The following is a 15,987-nucleotide window of genomic DNA, read 5'->3' on the forward strand; positions in this document are numbered from 1 at the left end:
AAAAATCTTATCAACAGAATATAAAATATGATACTTTTTGTGTAACTTGTATATACATATATATAAACGTGTAATGATAAAAAATCTCTATATTTATAAAAATGTCTAAACAACTCTTCATTTTCCATAGCAAATTTGAGGTATAAAAAAGTGTAATTGATATTGCTATATTAAGAGTCATGTCTTCATTTATATAATAAAAAATAAGATTACGTTAAAATTTTGTAACGAGTATAAAGTACTCATCTGTACATACCGCTACGTAAATATTTATATATAGCTAAGTTTGAGAGGCTGGACAATAATAGCATGATGCGCAGTTATTACTTTAAGTATGGATTACAAAGGATTACAAAGGCAAAGCATGCCGACAGGAGACCTTTTGATCCATATCTAGGTCGGATGCAAAAAAAAAAAAAAAAAAAAAAAAAAAAAAAAAAAAAAAAAAAAAAAAAAAAAAAAAATCATATTAATAATAAATTAAAACTATAACAATGTAAATAACAATTAAAATACATAAATAAATGCATTGGTATAGTTGAATAACAAACAAACAGGTAAATAGTAAATGATAATAAATTGACATATAACTAATAATAAATGAAAATCAGACAGACAAATTATAACAAAACAAAAACAAATAATATAACATAAATTATAATCATTACAGCATCTTACTTAGGTATTTATCTAAATGATTCTTAAAGCTTCGAACTGAACTACATTGCACTACCTGTGCAGGAAGTTTATTCCATTCATTAACTACACGGTTGGCAAAGTTGTTTCTACCTACTTCCAAATTGAATCTATTTCCGGACAGTTTGAGACCATTGTTTCTTGTCTGATTCTCATTCAATGTGAAAATTTGGTCACTTTTGATGTTGTCAATTCCCTTTAAAATCTTAAAGACCTGTATCAAGTCACCTCTGAGTCTACGCTTTTTTAGGGAAAACAGATTCATGTGCTTAAGTCGATTTTCGTATGATTTATTTTTGATATTTGGAATCAGTTTTGTGGCTCGCCGTTGTACTTTTTCCAGTCTGTCAATGTCTTTAATGAGATTCGGTGACCATACGGAAACAGCATATTCCAAATGTGGACGAACTAACGATTTATATAGCTTGTTAATGAGTGATGGACTTTTGAAATCAAACGATCGCGCAATCAATCCCAGAATCTTATTTGCTTTCTCAGAGGCTGAAATACACTGCTTGGATGATTTGAGGTCGTTACTGATAATTACGCCGAGATCTTTTTCACTATCCACTTTTGTTAACGAATTTCCAAATAATTTGTAATCGTAATTGCTGTTATTTTTACCTATGTGCATTACCTTGCATTTACTTGTGTTAAATTTCATTAGCCACTTTTCAGACCATTGCTGTAATTGATCTAAATCTTCTTGAATATCTAATTGGTTTGAGTGATCATTTGCCACTCCGCACAGTTTTGTATCATCAGCAAATTTGGAAACAGTAGATTTTAGTCCATGGTCTATATCATTTATATATACTATGAATAGAAGTGGCCCAAGAACGGAACCCTGAGGAACTCCACTTGCAACACTTTTCCATCCAGAAGTTTTTCCATTTAAAACAACTCTCTGTTTTCGACCTTTCAACCAATTACTAGTCCAACCTAATAGGCTACCACTTATTCCATGCAAAGCTAATTTAGTAAGTAGTCTTTCGTGTGGGACGGTATCAAAAGCTTTTGCAAAGTCTAGATATATTAAATCTATATTGTTTCTTTTGTCATAATTCGAGATAACTGTGTTGTAGAATTCGAGTAAGTTAGTCACGCAAGAACGTTTCCGTCTGAAACCATGTTGGCTATCATTTATCAAACGGTTACTTTCTAAATGATATTCGATAGCATCTCTGATGATAGTTTCCATTATTTTTCCTACGATCGAAGTCAAACTAATAGGCCTATAGTTATTTGGTTTCTTTTTGTCACCTTTTTTGAATATGGGAGTAACGTTAGCTAGCTTCAATTCTATTGGGACATCTCCGGATATGATGGATTTCTTGAAAATAATTTCTAATGGAACAACAATCTCATTTTTAATTTCCTTTAAGATTCTTGGATGCCAACCGTCAGGCCCTGGTGTTTTGTTAACTTTGAGTTTGTCTATACACCTTTTAATTGTTTCTTTTGTTATATTTACCGTAGTGAGTAAGTTTACCCCAGACTTTTCACAGGTTTCAGTTTGGAATTCACTTTGAGGTGTTTCGTTTACGAATACCGAGCTAAAATAATTGTTTAAGAGATTACACATTCCTTCATTTGAATATTCAAGTTGACCGTCAGCAGATAATAGTGGACCAATGTGATTCCTAACAACCTTTTTATCTCTAATGTAACTATAGAGATGCGCATTTGATATTTTATGTAAATATTCCTACTAACTACAAAACATCTATTATTCCACGTATGGAGTTGAGAGTTGTAGGGGGAAGACATATGTTGATAAGTAAATAGAAAAATCATTATATTTTGGAAAATATTTTCTTCAAATTTTAGATTGAATTCTCTGAGAAAGCTGTCGTTATTGTTATTATTATTATTATTAAATCGGGGACGGAGAAGGGAGAGTCGCCGATTTGATGAAGCAGCCTTGCTGTGGATGTGCTGTCTTGCGACACTGCTTCTGACCCAGGGCAGTGGACAAGATACAGGGATAACCCGTCATCCAGAAGGTCCCAAGATGAGAGGGAGGGTAGAGGGGAGTGGAGTATGTTGGGGATGGAATGGGTGGCAGTGGTTTATGCCATTGTTTTTTGGCTATCTCCCGTGTAAGGGGGAAAAAGTCTTTGGTTTATGTATGTATGTATTATTATTATTTCATCTCAAACACATTTAAACTCTTTCTCTCATATGTTCCATGTCTGCCCCATATAGAGAGGTATGGTAGGGCTCACGAGGTTAGAATGAGGAACGAGGTGAGGAGGAGAGCGGGGGTGGAAAGGGAGTTGGGAGATAAAGTTGATGAAAGAGTATTGGGATGGCTTGGACACACGGAAAGAATGAGTGAAGAAAGATTAGTAAAAGAGGCGTGGACAGGCGGAGGTGGGTGGAGTGAACAGGAGGGGGCGACCAATGATAGGATGGATGGATGGGTAAGGTGAAAGGGGGGTTGAGAAAGAGAGGGATGTCTGTTGAGGAAGAAAGGGAGAAGGCAGAAGAAAGGGGTGAATGGAATGGCTGTGTATGGATAATTTTGTGATGCATGGAGGGGAGTGGACGGGAGGAGGGGTCATGGAGTGGTTAAGTGTGAATGATATTTTGACGCAGTCCGAAGGGATTTCTCCTCGCCTTAAATGTTTCTGCATGAGGGGACGGAGAGGGGAGGGGGTCGCCGATTAAATGAAGCGGCCTTGCTGTGGATGTGCTGTGTCTTGTGCTACATTGCCTCTGACCCAGGAGGAGCCAAGGCAAGAGGGAGGGAGGGAGGGAGGGGTGATGAAATGGAGTGTAATGGGTGGGAGTGGAATTATGCCTTTTGACTTTGACTACCTCCCTTATAAGGGGGAAAAGCCCTTGGTATTATTATTATTATTATTATTATTATTATTATTATTATTATTATTATTATTATTATTATTATTATTATTATTATTATTATTATTATTATCATTATTTACCTTATTATTATTTTATTATTATTATCATTATATTATTATTATTGTTATTACTATTATTATTACTATTACTATTATTACTATTATTATTACTATTATCATTATTATTATTACTATTATTATCATCATTATTAATTATTATTATTATTATTATCATTATTATTATTGTTATTCTTATTATTATTATTATTATTACTATCATTATTATTATTATAATTATCATTATTATTACTATTATTATTATTATCATTATTACTATTACTATTATTATTTTCATTGTTATAATTATTATTATTACTATTGTTGTTGCTGTTGTTGTTACTGTTATTATAACTATCATTGTTATTATCATTGTGACCTTATTTTTGAAAAGTAATTCCAAGGAGAAATGACGACAAACAACAAAATGAAGAGATAAGTAGATATAACACACACACACACACACACACACACACACACACACACACACACACACATACAAATACACACACACACATATATATATATATATATATTGTTGAGACATTCTGACAGGTTGATGTAAGCGGAATAGGAAACACAGGAGTCATAGTCTTGAGTTTATTCCTGACTAGTTTCGCAGGTATCCTTTGAAAAAGCATACCTGCGAAACTAGTCAGGAATAAACTCAAGACTAAGACTCCTGTGTTTCCTATTCCGCTTACATCATATATATATATATATATATATATATGTACACACACACACACACACACACACACACACACACACACACACATATATATATATATATATATATATATATATATATACTGTATATATATATATATATATATATATATATATATGTATATTTATATATATATATATTCGGGTTTAAGAAGCGGCCAGTTGGCATAGTTTGAGGTAAGCTAACTCAAATGCATCCACAGAAGTTAACGGTTGGTGTTCTCGCTTCTTCGGCCTTAAGTTACCCAAAAGATCATCAAGATTAACTGATGTTGATTATTTATCCGTATTCTGAGCAGGCTGTTTACTTAGAATTTTTTTTTCTTTTGTTTCGTCATTTGCATACATACATACATACATATACCAAGGCTTTTTTCCCCTTCCAAGGGAGGTAGCCAAAAAGGGAAAGGCATAAAAACACTCCCACCCATTTCATCCCTAAATACACTCCACACCCCTCCCACCCCTCCTCTCATCTGAGCACCTCCTGGATGACGGGTCATCCCTGCACCCTGCCCACCGCCCTGGGTCAGAAGCAGTGTCGCAAGACACAGTACATCCACAGCAAGGCCGCTTCATTTAATCGGCGACCCCCCCTCTCCGTCCCCCTTTGCATATAAGGAGAGGACGGGGAGAAATCCCTTTGGGCTGCGTCAAAATTCACTCACACATACTACCCCACCCCCCACCCCCCCGCCCATTCCTCCTCATGCAGTCACAACATCATCCATATACAACCATTCTCCACTCACCTCTGTCTTCCGTCCTCTCCCTTCCTTCCTCAACAGACATTCCCCTCTTCCCTAAAGCCCCCTTCACCCCATCCATCCACCTCATCCTAGGACGTCCCCTCATGTTCACTCCCTCCACATCTGCCTTCCATACCTCTTTTACTAGTCTTTCTTCACTCATTCTTTCCATGTGTCCAAACCATCCTAATATTCTTTCATCAACCCTATCTCCCAAATCCTTTTTCACCCCTGTTCTCCTCCTCACCTCCTCATTTCTCACTCTATCCAGCCTAGTAACCCCCACCATACTTCTCAGACACCTCATCTCAAACACATTCAAACTCCTTCTCTCTTCTTCTCTTTTGGGAGCTGTCAAGAGTTTTTATGTGAGTAGTAGAGCATGTGTTAGGATTGGAAATGGAGAGAGTGAGTGGTTTGAAGTAAAGGTGGGACTTCGTCAAGGATGCGTTATGTCGCCCTGGCTGTTCAACTTATACATGGATGGGGTGGTGCGAGAGGTGAATGCTAGGGTAGTGAGTCAGGGATTGGAGATGGTTAAAGAAAATGGAGAAAAGTGGGAGGTGAGCCAGCTGTTGTTTGCAGACGACACTGCGCTTGTGGCAGGGTCAGAGGAGGGATTGAGGAAGCTGGTGGCAGAGTTTGGGAGAGTATGTGATAGAAGAAAGCTAAAGATAAATGTGGGTAAAAGTAAGGTGATGAGATGTACAAGGGGTGAAAGTGGCAGTAGACTGGAAGTGAACATTAAGGGAGAGCGACTGGAGGAAGTGGATAGTTTTAGATACTTGGGTGCAAGTGTAGCAGGAAAAGGTGGAGTGAAGGTGGAGGTAGAATGTAGATTGAGAGAAGCGAGTAAATGCCTTGGTGGTTTAAAGAGTGTAATGAGAAATAGACATTTGGGAATGGATGCGAAGAGGAGACTGTATGAAGGAGTGATTGTGCCAACAGCACTGTATGGGGCAGAAACGTGGAACGATTTGCATACATACACACATAAAACACTTACACACCACTTGGTGGCGCGGTTGATAGAATCCCCGGCTCTCAGTATATCAACCTCTTAATGATCATAATGCCCCCTCTCGGTATAATCCGCGCCCCAACTCCACCCCTCCCCGTTCCCTCTCTCTCCGACGACCAGACGCCTACAGCCCCGCAACATTGTAGCTATAAATAATAAACGCATCTGAACTCCCTCTGTATATTCATGCTAATCTGAATATATAGAAAGGATGGAACATAATGACAAATGCGGAATATTTTTATATCGGATAAAACGGATAATTTGAATTTGTAGCACAGGGGTTCAAGTGTATTTTTAGATACAATGTGGTAGTTACGGGTTTGTAAGCGTGTGGGCATCGACGTAAGGGAGGGGGATTGTGATCGCGGGTTGTGAAACAACGAAAGGCGGAGATGAGGCACGAATATGAGATGGTACCCTTACGTCCCCGTACGTACGGGCGTCATTCCTGGACATTCCAGACAAATTTGATAAATAATAATAATAATGAGTGTGAAAATTATGGCATTACAATATAGTACCTATCACTGGTCTCTACGCTCGCAACTACCAGACTCTGAAGAACTTACTCAGTAACATTGGTGGCTTCGTGACAATCAGTTGAAGTACTGAGGGATGGGTTTGGGAGGCAGGCCCTGTCACCATAATGGATGTCTTGGCTCATGGGTCGGGTGACAATCCCCAGCAGGAAGTGGCTCAACTCTCCGATCACATAGACCATTGTCAAGATACTCAGGTGGACCCACTGGGTGCAGTCAAGACGTTCACCTAAAACTTGAGAGAGGGAATATCATCAAAGTCATGTTACTATAATGAGTAATAGTGAGAGGATAATTATTATCGTTATCGTAATTATCAGTATTCAGTTTTATCAAAACAAAGCATTGGTAATAATAATGGGGAGCAATAAATCAACCAACCATTGCTCTGAGTTCCACTGAGTGGATGGCAATGGTCTTCAGAGTCTCAAAAGATCTCCATGGGAAGAAAATTTGGACTGTTGTCTGTGTTGTATCAGTGTATTTACCTAAGTGTAATGTATGAGAACAGACCTGTACTCGTGGAGTACCGTCTCATGAACTATATTTATCAGACTATGCCTTAAATGGATTTATGGTATTTTCCCGCACTCGACTGATTTTTATGCCATTCCACTGGTCTTCATCTGCACCGAAAATGGTATTTCTTGATCTCCCTGAGACATGTAGCCTTTTCAAGATTGTGATTGTGCCCTTTCGAGGTTCTCCTGTCACTAAGAGAGATAATCTCTGTCCGACTTGTCTGACCCTTATCTCTTTGTCTATATACCAAGAGATTTCCCCCCTTATAAGGGAGATAGCCAAGTCAAAGGCACGTGCCCACTCCCACCCATCCCACTCCCCTCCACCACCTCTCCTCTTAGCTCCTCATGGATGACGGGTCATCCCTGTATCCCGTCAACTGTCCTGGGTAAGAAGCAATGTAGCAAGACACAGTACAAGGCCGCTTCACTCGGCACCCCCCCCCCCCGCGTGCTTGCCGTCCCCGTTTGGATCTGCTCAGTAGTATGTAGTAGTACTTTAGGGTCTACATGAGGCGCCCCTACGGACCAGAGTCACACTTCATTTTTTCATAGAGAAATTATACTAGTTTATTGAACAACGACTGTCCCTCCGTTATGCTGTCCGCCTACTCCTAATACTAACCTGTACCACTTCTCTGAAAATATATTGTCATTTTCGCCTACCCCTGTAGTAGAGGGTGAAGGATACTGCCGCCACCGCTTTTTTCCTACTCGGGTCGCAAATGGTGACTGAAAGGCATTATGCTCTCTGGCCCTAAAGGGTTTCATGCTAGACCCTAAACTTTTCATTTCTTACAAGATCGACGGCTGATGGGCGACGTTCCTAGATTTAGTTGTTTTTTTTCAAATAGACACATCTAGATGAAAATATTTGCCAATTGAGTGGACAAGGGAGGGGGAGGCAACGTTATTCAGGGTCACAGTGGAAGCAAAAAATTGCTGGTTGTAAATTTAGGAGAGAGTCAAGGAGGGAAAATGGTGATTTTTCGTCCCCGACATCACTTATGTTAGGAAAGCAAAGAAGATCAAAATTAATCTTAGTATGTTTACATTACAAAGTGCCGTTTTTTAAACACTAGTTTTGTTTGTTTTGTTTAGCATGTTTTGAAGGTTACAAGGGTAAATCCACTGAGGAATTTGATCAATGTAGTGTTAGGGACGAATAAGAAGAAAAATACAGGTTTCAAGTTAGATGTATCTCTTTTATGGAGTGACATTGTGAATGAGTTGAACATATTTAGTTTTAATTTCCTTACATAAGACAGTATTACATGATTTAAAGCCACTTGAACAAGAAATTAAACAAACCTGGCTCAGAGACGAAAACAAGCAACACAGTCCACGAGACTAAAAATAACCGAGCAATTGGGTCTGCCCCACATCCATCATATCTCTAACTTTCTTCCATTTCATTCTTTCCTTCCACTAAACCCCCAAAATCCCCCCTCTCCCCCATCTTATCTATCCTGCCCTCTAACTAACTAAAGAAGTATTGTTTAAATAAGAAGGGAAATAAGAAACTGACAAATGGAAAAATATCAACTTAATGGAGAAAAGTGAGAATAGGCCAACAATAAGCAAGGATAATAGAGATACGATATTCCATCTCATTCAAACAGCGTGTCCTGCGAGTCAATATATCATGGACTACAAAGTGACCTCTTGATGTACCAAGTGAACGTGATAAATTATTGAAAATAATATTCAATGTACGGCAGGATTTCTCAATGAGTTCATTATAATTAATGTTACTTCTATACATGCTACTTTGCAAAGATAAAATCTTGTCTATGGAAAATTCTTGTTAATGAAATAAAAATCTAATACTTTTTATATGATTTCTATATACATATATAACGTGTAATTATGAAAAATGAAAAATCTATTAAAGTATAAAAATAAGTTTTGTATAGTAAATTTGAAGTAACAAAAACTGTGATTAATATCATAATGTATACTTCTGATGAATTGTCGGTAGAAAAATTTAGGTTAGGTTAAAAAATCATTGGTAGAGTTTAAAAACTATTCTACATACCACATATTTGAACATAAACTAAATCAGAGGAAACCAATTAACGCCTCAAAGAGGATATGACAACACAATGTCAGAACAACACTTGCACTTATTGTTACTCTATGCAAAGTTGAAGTTCTACATAAGTACTAAAATTGCAAAACATTATTCTACGTGAGCTGAGAGTGGTTTAAGGGCAAGACAGGAGGAAACAGACGGGAAAAACAAAAATCTTCTGAACATCATGGAGAAAAGTGAGGATAGACCAACAACAAGTAAGGATAAGAGAGCTACAGTAACTTAAGATATCATTCAACAATAGAGAAGGAAGAGAGAAGGTTATAATATAAAACGATGCTAGTCAAAGATGTAGTTGGCATGACGAGGTGCGTCACACTCTTTGGCTGGCAGGAAGACCACACCACCTCATAGAAAAATTAGGTGTACGATTCAAGAAAAGGACTCCAATTGAACAGACAAGATTGATAATATGTTTAGGTTATGGGCTGGTTCTGATTTCTTATGGGGCTTTTCATTACTTCATCCATGTATTGAAAAGCATATCTAATGTTTTTTTTCCTCATAAACCATAGATTTACCCAACAAATTTGTTGATGCGTTTCTTACGAGACAGTTTGTCCATGACCACAACCCCAAGCTCTTTATTCAACACCGGTATTGTCAGTGACTATGTTACCCAATGCATATGTTATAGATGGTTATTGCTAGGTTCCATTTCTATTTTTTTTTTAATATTGAACTTTAGTCCTTCGTTTGACTCCATTCATAAATCATGTTTACACTGGTTGTAGTGTGTTGCATTCATCCTCAATTTCTATTTTTCTTGTGGTCTGTGGAATAACTTAAAACGATCTTCAATGTACGTCGGGATTTCTCTAGGATCTCATTATAATTAATGTTACTCCTATACAGGCTATTTTATAAAGATAAAACTTGTCTGGAAAAATCTTATCAGTAAGATATAAAATATAAAATTTTATGTAATTTATATGTATATATATAAACGTGTAATAATAAAAAATTCTAAATTTATCAAAATATTTAAAGAACACTTCAAATTTGTATAGTAATTTTGAAATAATAAAAACTGTAATTAATATTATTATATATACTTCTCATTTCCAGTATGATGAAAATAAGAATAGGTTGGGTCTTACCAATTTTTGTAGAGTTTAAAACTCTCATCGACCTCTATAAGTGAAACACAGCAATAGTGACCCATGTACAAGTGCTTAGTGATATAGTCGGAATTTATGAAAAATAGGGCAGTAGTTTAATGGAAACATCTCAAGGAAACTTAAATAGCCTATGCTAATCTTGATGCTTTATTATCGACTAGGATTGAGACTTATGGCTATCTAGGGATAAACGAGCCTGTTGAATTGTCTAGTTGAGATCAAACCCCCCCCTTAATAAATACAACAGATACACATGAAGAAAAGAAAAAAAAAAAAAACGAGGAAAGATTACCAGGGTGGAGGGGTAATGTTGTTGAGGAGAAGTGACTTAAAGGTGGAAGAAGCAAATATGAGTGAAGGCAAGGCTAAAGCAATCCACCTGAAATTTAAACTAAAGGGTAGAATTGAAGGAACTTCATGGTTGTATATTGCCCCCCCCCCCCAAGACAAGAACTTGGAATTAAGTTGATTATCAATGTGAGAGAGGGAGACTCAATTCCTCCCGGGAGACAGGTCCGCTCATAGTTTGCAACGTATCACAATACTGCAAGTCTTTTACCTTCTCCCTTATGTGTGTGTGTGTGTGTTAAGCACAGCATTACCCACAATTTAGGCTACACGAGCTGATCTCTCACCCGGAAGGTCACGTGATCCCATATCACTTACAACAACGCACATCAAAAGAGAAATGGAAAGGACCAATATAACAAAGGAAGATTAAACAAGAAACACAACTAGATACACAAGAATCAGAATAGACGAAATAACATCGAACTTACATTGTTCTATGGGTAAGGTAATAGTAAAACGAGACACCAAGCTAAAAGTTAACAGAATAGTCAATGAAAACAAAGAGAGGGAAGGTGGACTACCATTTCAATGAAAGTAACACTGAAAGGAGTTGAGGGGAGGCATATCTAGAAATGTCGCGTTGACGTTCATGTGAAACTACAAGTATATAATTTGGTAAGAAACTTTAGACGTAAATAATGAAAAAAAAAAAAAAACTAATGGGACCCCAAGGATGTTAAATAATAAATAAATAAATATCTCATTATAATTAATGTTACTTCTATACATGCTACTTTGCAAAGATAAAATCTTGTCTATGGAAAAATCTTGTCAATGAAATATAAAATTTAATACTTTTATATGATTTCTATATACATATATAACGTGTAATTATGAAAAATTATTTTCTTTTAAAGTATTAAAAAATTAAGTTCTGTATAGTAAAATTGAAGTAACAAAAACTGATTATTATTACAATGTGTACTTCTGATGCATTGTCGGTAGAAAAATTTATGTAAGGTAAAATCACACATTGGAACATAAACTAAATCAGAGGAAACCAATTAACGCCTCAAAGAGGATATGACAACACAATGTCAGAACAACACTTGCACTTATTGTTACTCTATGCAAAGTTGAAGTTCTACATAAGTACAAAAATTGCAAAACATTATTCTACGTGAGCTGAGAGTGGTTTAAGGGCAAGACAGGAGGAAACAGACGGGGAAAACAAAAATCTTCTGAACATCATGGAGAAAAGTGAGGATAGACCAACAACAAGTAAGGATAAGAGAGCTACAGTAACTTAAGATATCATTCAGCAATAGAGAAGAGATAATCAAGAAGAATGAAGAGAGAAGGTTATAAAATAAAACGATGCTTGTCAAAGATGTAGAATCTTATCTATCCTGCCCTCTAACTAAATAGATGTAGTTGGCATGACGAGATGCGTCACACTCTTTGGCTGGCAAGAAGACCACACCACCTCATAACAAAATTAGGTGTACGATTCAAGAAAAGGACTCCAATTGAACAGACTAGATCGATAACACAACGTAACATTTTTTTTCCAAAGCTTTGCTCATTGTATTTTTGTTAGAGTTTATTTATCCATTTTTCCTGCTGATTTCAAATATGCAATTATTTTTTCTGTATCATCGACCGTTATAGAAATACATATAATTTCAATGTTACTATGTATATTTTGGAATTGTTATGTGGTGTGCTACTAAATGTTTATCTAATTTTCTCTTTCAGATCAATGACTGAACTATTTACCTGTTAAGATGGCTACTAGAGGATGTGAAAATTCTCCTGATACATTTTGCTATGTGTGTGGTTATTATATTGGGAAAAAACAAGTACTACATAAGATCGTGAGAGGTGCTAAAGTGTGGATAGCGTACAGACTCTATTTCGGAATGCCCATGGGTGACCAGGACAAGCCATGGGCACCTCATGTGATATGTGGAAGCTGCCGATCTACTCTAGAAGGATGGCTGAGAGGTACAGGAAGGGCAATGCCTTTTGCCATTCCTAGAATATGGAGAGAGCCGAAGAACCATCACGACGACTGCTACTTTTGTATGATTGATGTGACGAAGTACAGGAAAGTGAAAGGAAGACAAGCTCTGCAGTATCCAGACATACCATCATCTAGACTTCTAGAGCACCTGTCCCACATGATGATAGCTTACCAGTACCACAACCACCAGAAAATGCATGTTTATTTTTATCATACTCTCTTTACTTTTAATTAACTTCAATATTAAGTACTTAATATACATTCACTTTCCTAAAGATATATGGAATACTAATGCTATTCGTCTTTGTTGAAGTTGCTATATTTAGTTATTTCTTTCTTTCCAGATGGAAGATGCAATGGAAATTTCATCTGAAGGGTCAGCAGGTAGCAGCAGCCATGAAATGGGAGACGAAGATTTCGCACCAAGAACGACTTCGGAGCCTCACTTTCCAAGTCAGAGTGAGCTAGATGACTTAATCAGAGACTTAGGTCTTATTAAGTCAGGAGCTGAGCTTCTTACATCAAGGATGAAAGAATGGAATCTACTAGGAGAAGACTGCAGGACATCTGTGTACCGGAAACGACATGAAGAATTTAAAATTTAATATGACTTTAGTGATGATATGTGTTATTGTAAGGATGTTACTGGTTTGTTTACAGCCCTTGAACTCAAAAATGATCCTGCAGAATGGCGACTGTTCATAGATAGCTCAGCACATCGTCTCAAAGCAGTATTGCTCCACAATGGAAATAAAAACCCATCTTTGCCTCTTGCACACTCAGTACAGAAGAAAGAAAACTATCATAATGTCAAACAGCTTCTTGAAAAAATCAAGTAGGGCTGATGATGATCATTATGATAAAGTTCATTGGCCCCCAAGAGTTGAACTGCAGCCAGGAATGTTAAATGGTCTCAGACAGCCTCTAGTAGATTCGAATTTTTTTTTTATTGTCCCCACTTCATATCAAGCTAGGGTTAATTAAACAGTTTGTGAAGGCTTTGGATTTTGGAGGCGAAACTTTCCAAGAAATTTGTCTCATGTTTCCCAAGCTATCTGAGGCTAAGCCCAAGGGTGGTATATTTGTTGGACCCCAGGTAAACAAAATGTTGAAGTCGGAGAAACTGGAAAGAGCGATGACGAAAGTTGAAAGAGAAGCTTGGTGTTCATTTCGTGATGTAGTTCGTGGATTCCTAGGAAATCACAAGGACCCTAATTATAAACAAATAGTGGCAAAGCTTATTGAGAACTTCAGGAAACTTGGTTGTCGTATGTCCTTGAAGATACATTTCTTGCATTCTCACTTGGATTTCTTCCCCGAAAACTTGGGGGCTGTCAGTGAGGAGCATGGCGAGAGATTTCATCAGGATATCGCAACTATGGAAAGAAGATATCAAGGACGATGGAATACTGCTATGATGGGAGATTACATATGGTCACTAGTCAGAAAAGAAAATCTCGATCGTCAAAGCACTTCTAATCATGAGAAGAGTCATCAAAACACTTGCAGTGCAAAGTTGTGTTGTTTATTTTGTTCTTACTAATTTTGTAGCTCTTAAATACACTTCGTATTATGAAAAAAATACTAGATGTTGTATAATTATCCTTAGAATGCTAAAGTAGATTGAATCAATTAACTACTGTAGAGAAAGGTTGCGTATATAACAATAAAATATAAAATCAAGAATAAATAAATATCGATGTTACGTCAAAACTAATGTGATATTTGGATTCAGTGGCACGAATTACATATATAAACATGAAAAAATACAAATATACAAAACATGTGTTACATTGTGTAATATATTTAGGTTATGGGCTGGTTCTGATTTTTTATGGGGCTTTTCATTACTTCATCCATGTATTGAAAAGCGTATCTTATGGGTTTTTTCTCATAAACCATAGATTTACCCAACATATTTGTTGATGCGTTTCTTACGAGACAGTTTGTCCATGTTAGTTAGAGGGCAGGATAGATAAGATGGGGGAGAGGGAGGGAGGGAGGTGGGATTGGGGGTTTAGTGGAAGGAAAGAGTGAAATGGAAGGAAGTAAGAGTTATGATAGATGTGGGGCAGACCCACTTGCTCGGTTAGTTTATAGTCTTTTGGACTTTTGTGTTTTTAGTTTTGTCCATGACCACAACCCCAAGCTTTTTATTCTACACCGGTATTGTCAGTCACTATGTTACCCAATGCATATGTTAGAGATAGTTTTTGTTAGGTTCCATTTCTATATCTATATATATATATATATATATATATATATATATATATATATATATATATATATATATTTAATATTGAATGAATGAGAATCAGACAAGAAACATTGGTCTCGAACTATCCGGAAATAGATTCAATTTGGAAGTAGGTAGAAACAACTTTGCCAACCGTGTAGTTAATGAATGGAATAAACTTCCTGCACAGGTAGTGCAATTTAGTTCAGTTCGAAGTTTTAAGAATCATTTAGATAAACACCTAAGCAAGATGCTGTAATGATTATAATTGATTTCATATTATTTGTTTTTGTTTTATCATTTGTCTGTTTGATTTTCATTTATCATTTGTTATGTGTTAATTTATTATTATTTACTGTGTACCTGTTTATTTGTTATTCAACTATACCTATGCATTTATTCATGTATTTTGTTTGTTCCATACATTATTATAGTTATTATTATTATTATTATTATTATATTATTATGATTTTTTTTCGCATCCGACCTAGATATGGACCAAAAGGACTCCTGTCGGCAAAATCCGCCTTTGTAATCCAAAATTCCTTTAGTCCTTCGTTTGACTCCATTCATAAATCATGTTTATACTGTGTTGTAGTGTGTTGCAGTCATCCTCAATTTCTATTTTTCTTGTGATCTGTGGAATAACTTAAAACGATCTTCAATGTACGTCGGGATTTCTCAAGGATCTCATTATAATTAATGTTACTCCTATACAGGCTATTTTATAAAGATAAAACTTGTCTATGGAAAAATCTTATCAGTAAGATATAAAATATAACATTTTTATGTAATTTATATCTACATATATAAACGTGTAATAATAAATTTTTTTTTTTATAAAGATATAAAAAAAAATTCAAATTTGAATAGTAATTTTAAAATAACAAAAACTGTAATTAATCTTATTATATATATTTCTGATGATTGCTATAGGATGGTAAAGAGTGCAATTAGGTTAGGCATTACCAGTTATTGTAGAGTTGAAACAACTCGTTCCCACATCTCACTCATAAAACGGTAAAACAATGAC

The 15,987-nt window shown here is 36.1% G+C and overlaps 1 protein-coding gene across 1 annotated transcript in view; it reads right to left on the reverse strand.

Moving 5' to 3' along the window:
- Positions 1-15,987, reverse strand: part of LOC143040619 (D-galactonate transporter) — a 98,424-nt gene that overhangs the window by 59,201 nt on the left and 23,236 nt on the right. Inside the window, exon 2 of the mRNA XM_076211778.1 lies at positions 6,695-6,899. Within this exon, the coding sequence (XP_076067893.1) occupies positions 6,695-6,899 (205 nt within the window). The remainder of the gene's footprint in view (positions 1-6,694; positions 6,900-15,987) is intronic.

The sequence above is a fragment of the Oratosquilla oratoria genome, chromosome 29, assembly GCF_046742065.1.
Source record: "Oratosquilla oratoria isolate Oo_2021 chromosome 29, ASM4674206v1, whole genome shotgun sequence".
Classification (NCBI taxonomy): domain Eukaryota; kingdom Metazoa; phylum Arthropoda; class Malacostraca; order Stomatopoda; family Squillidae; genus Oratosquilla; species Oratosquilla oratoria.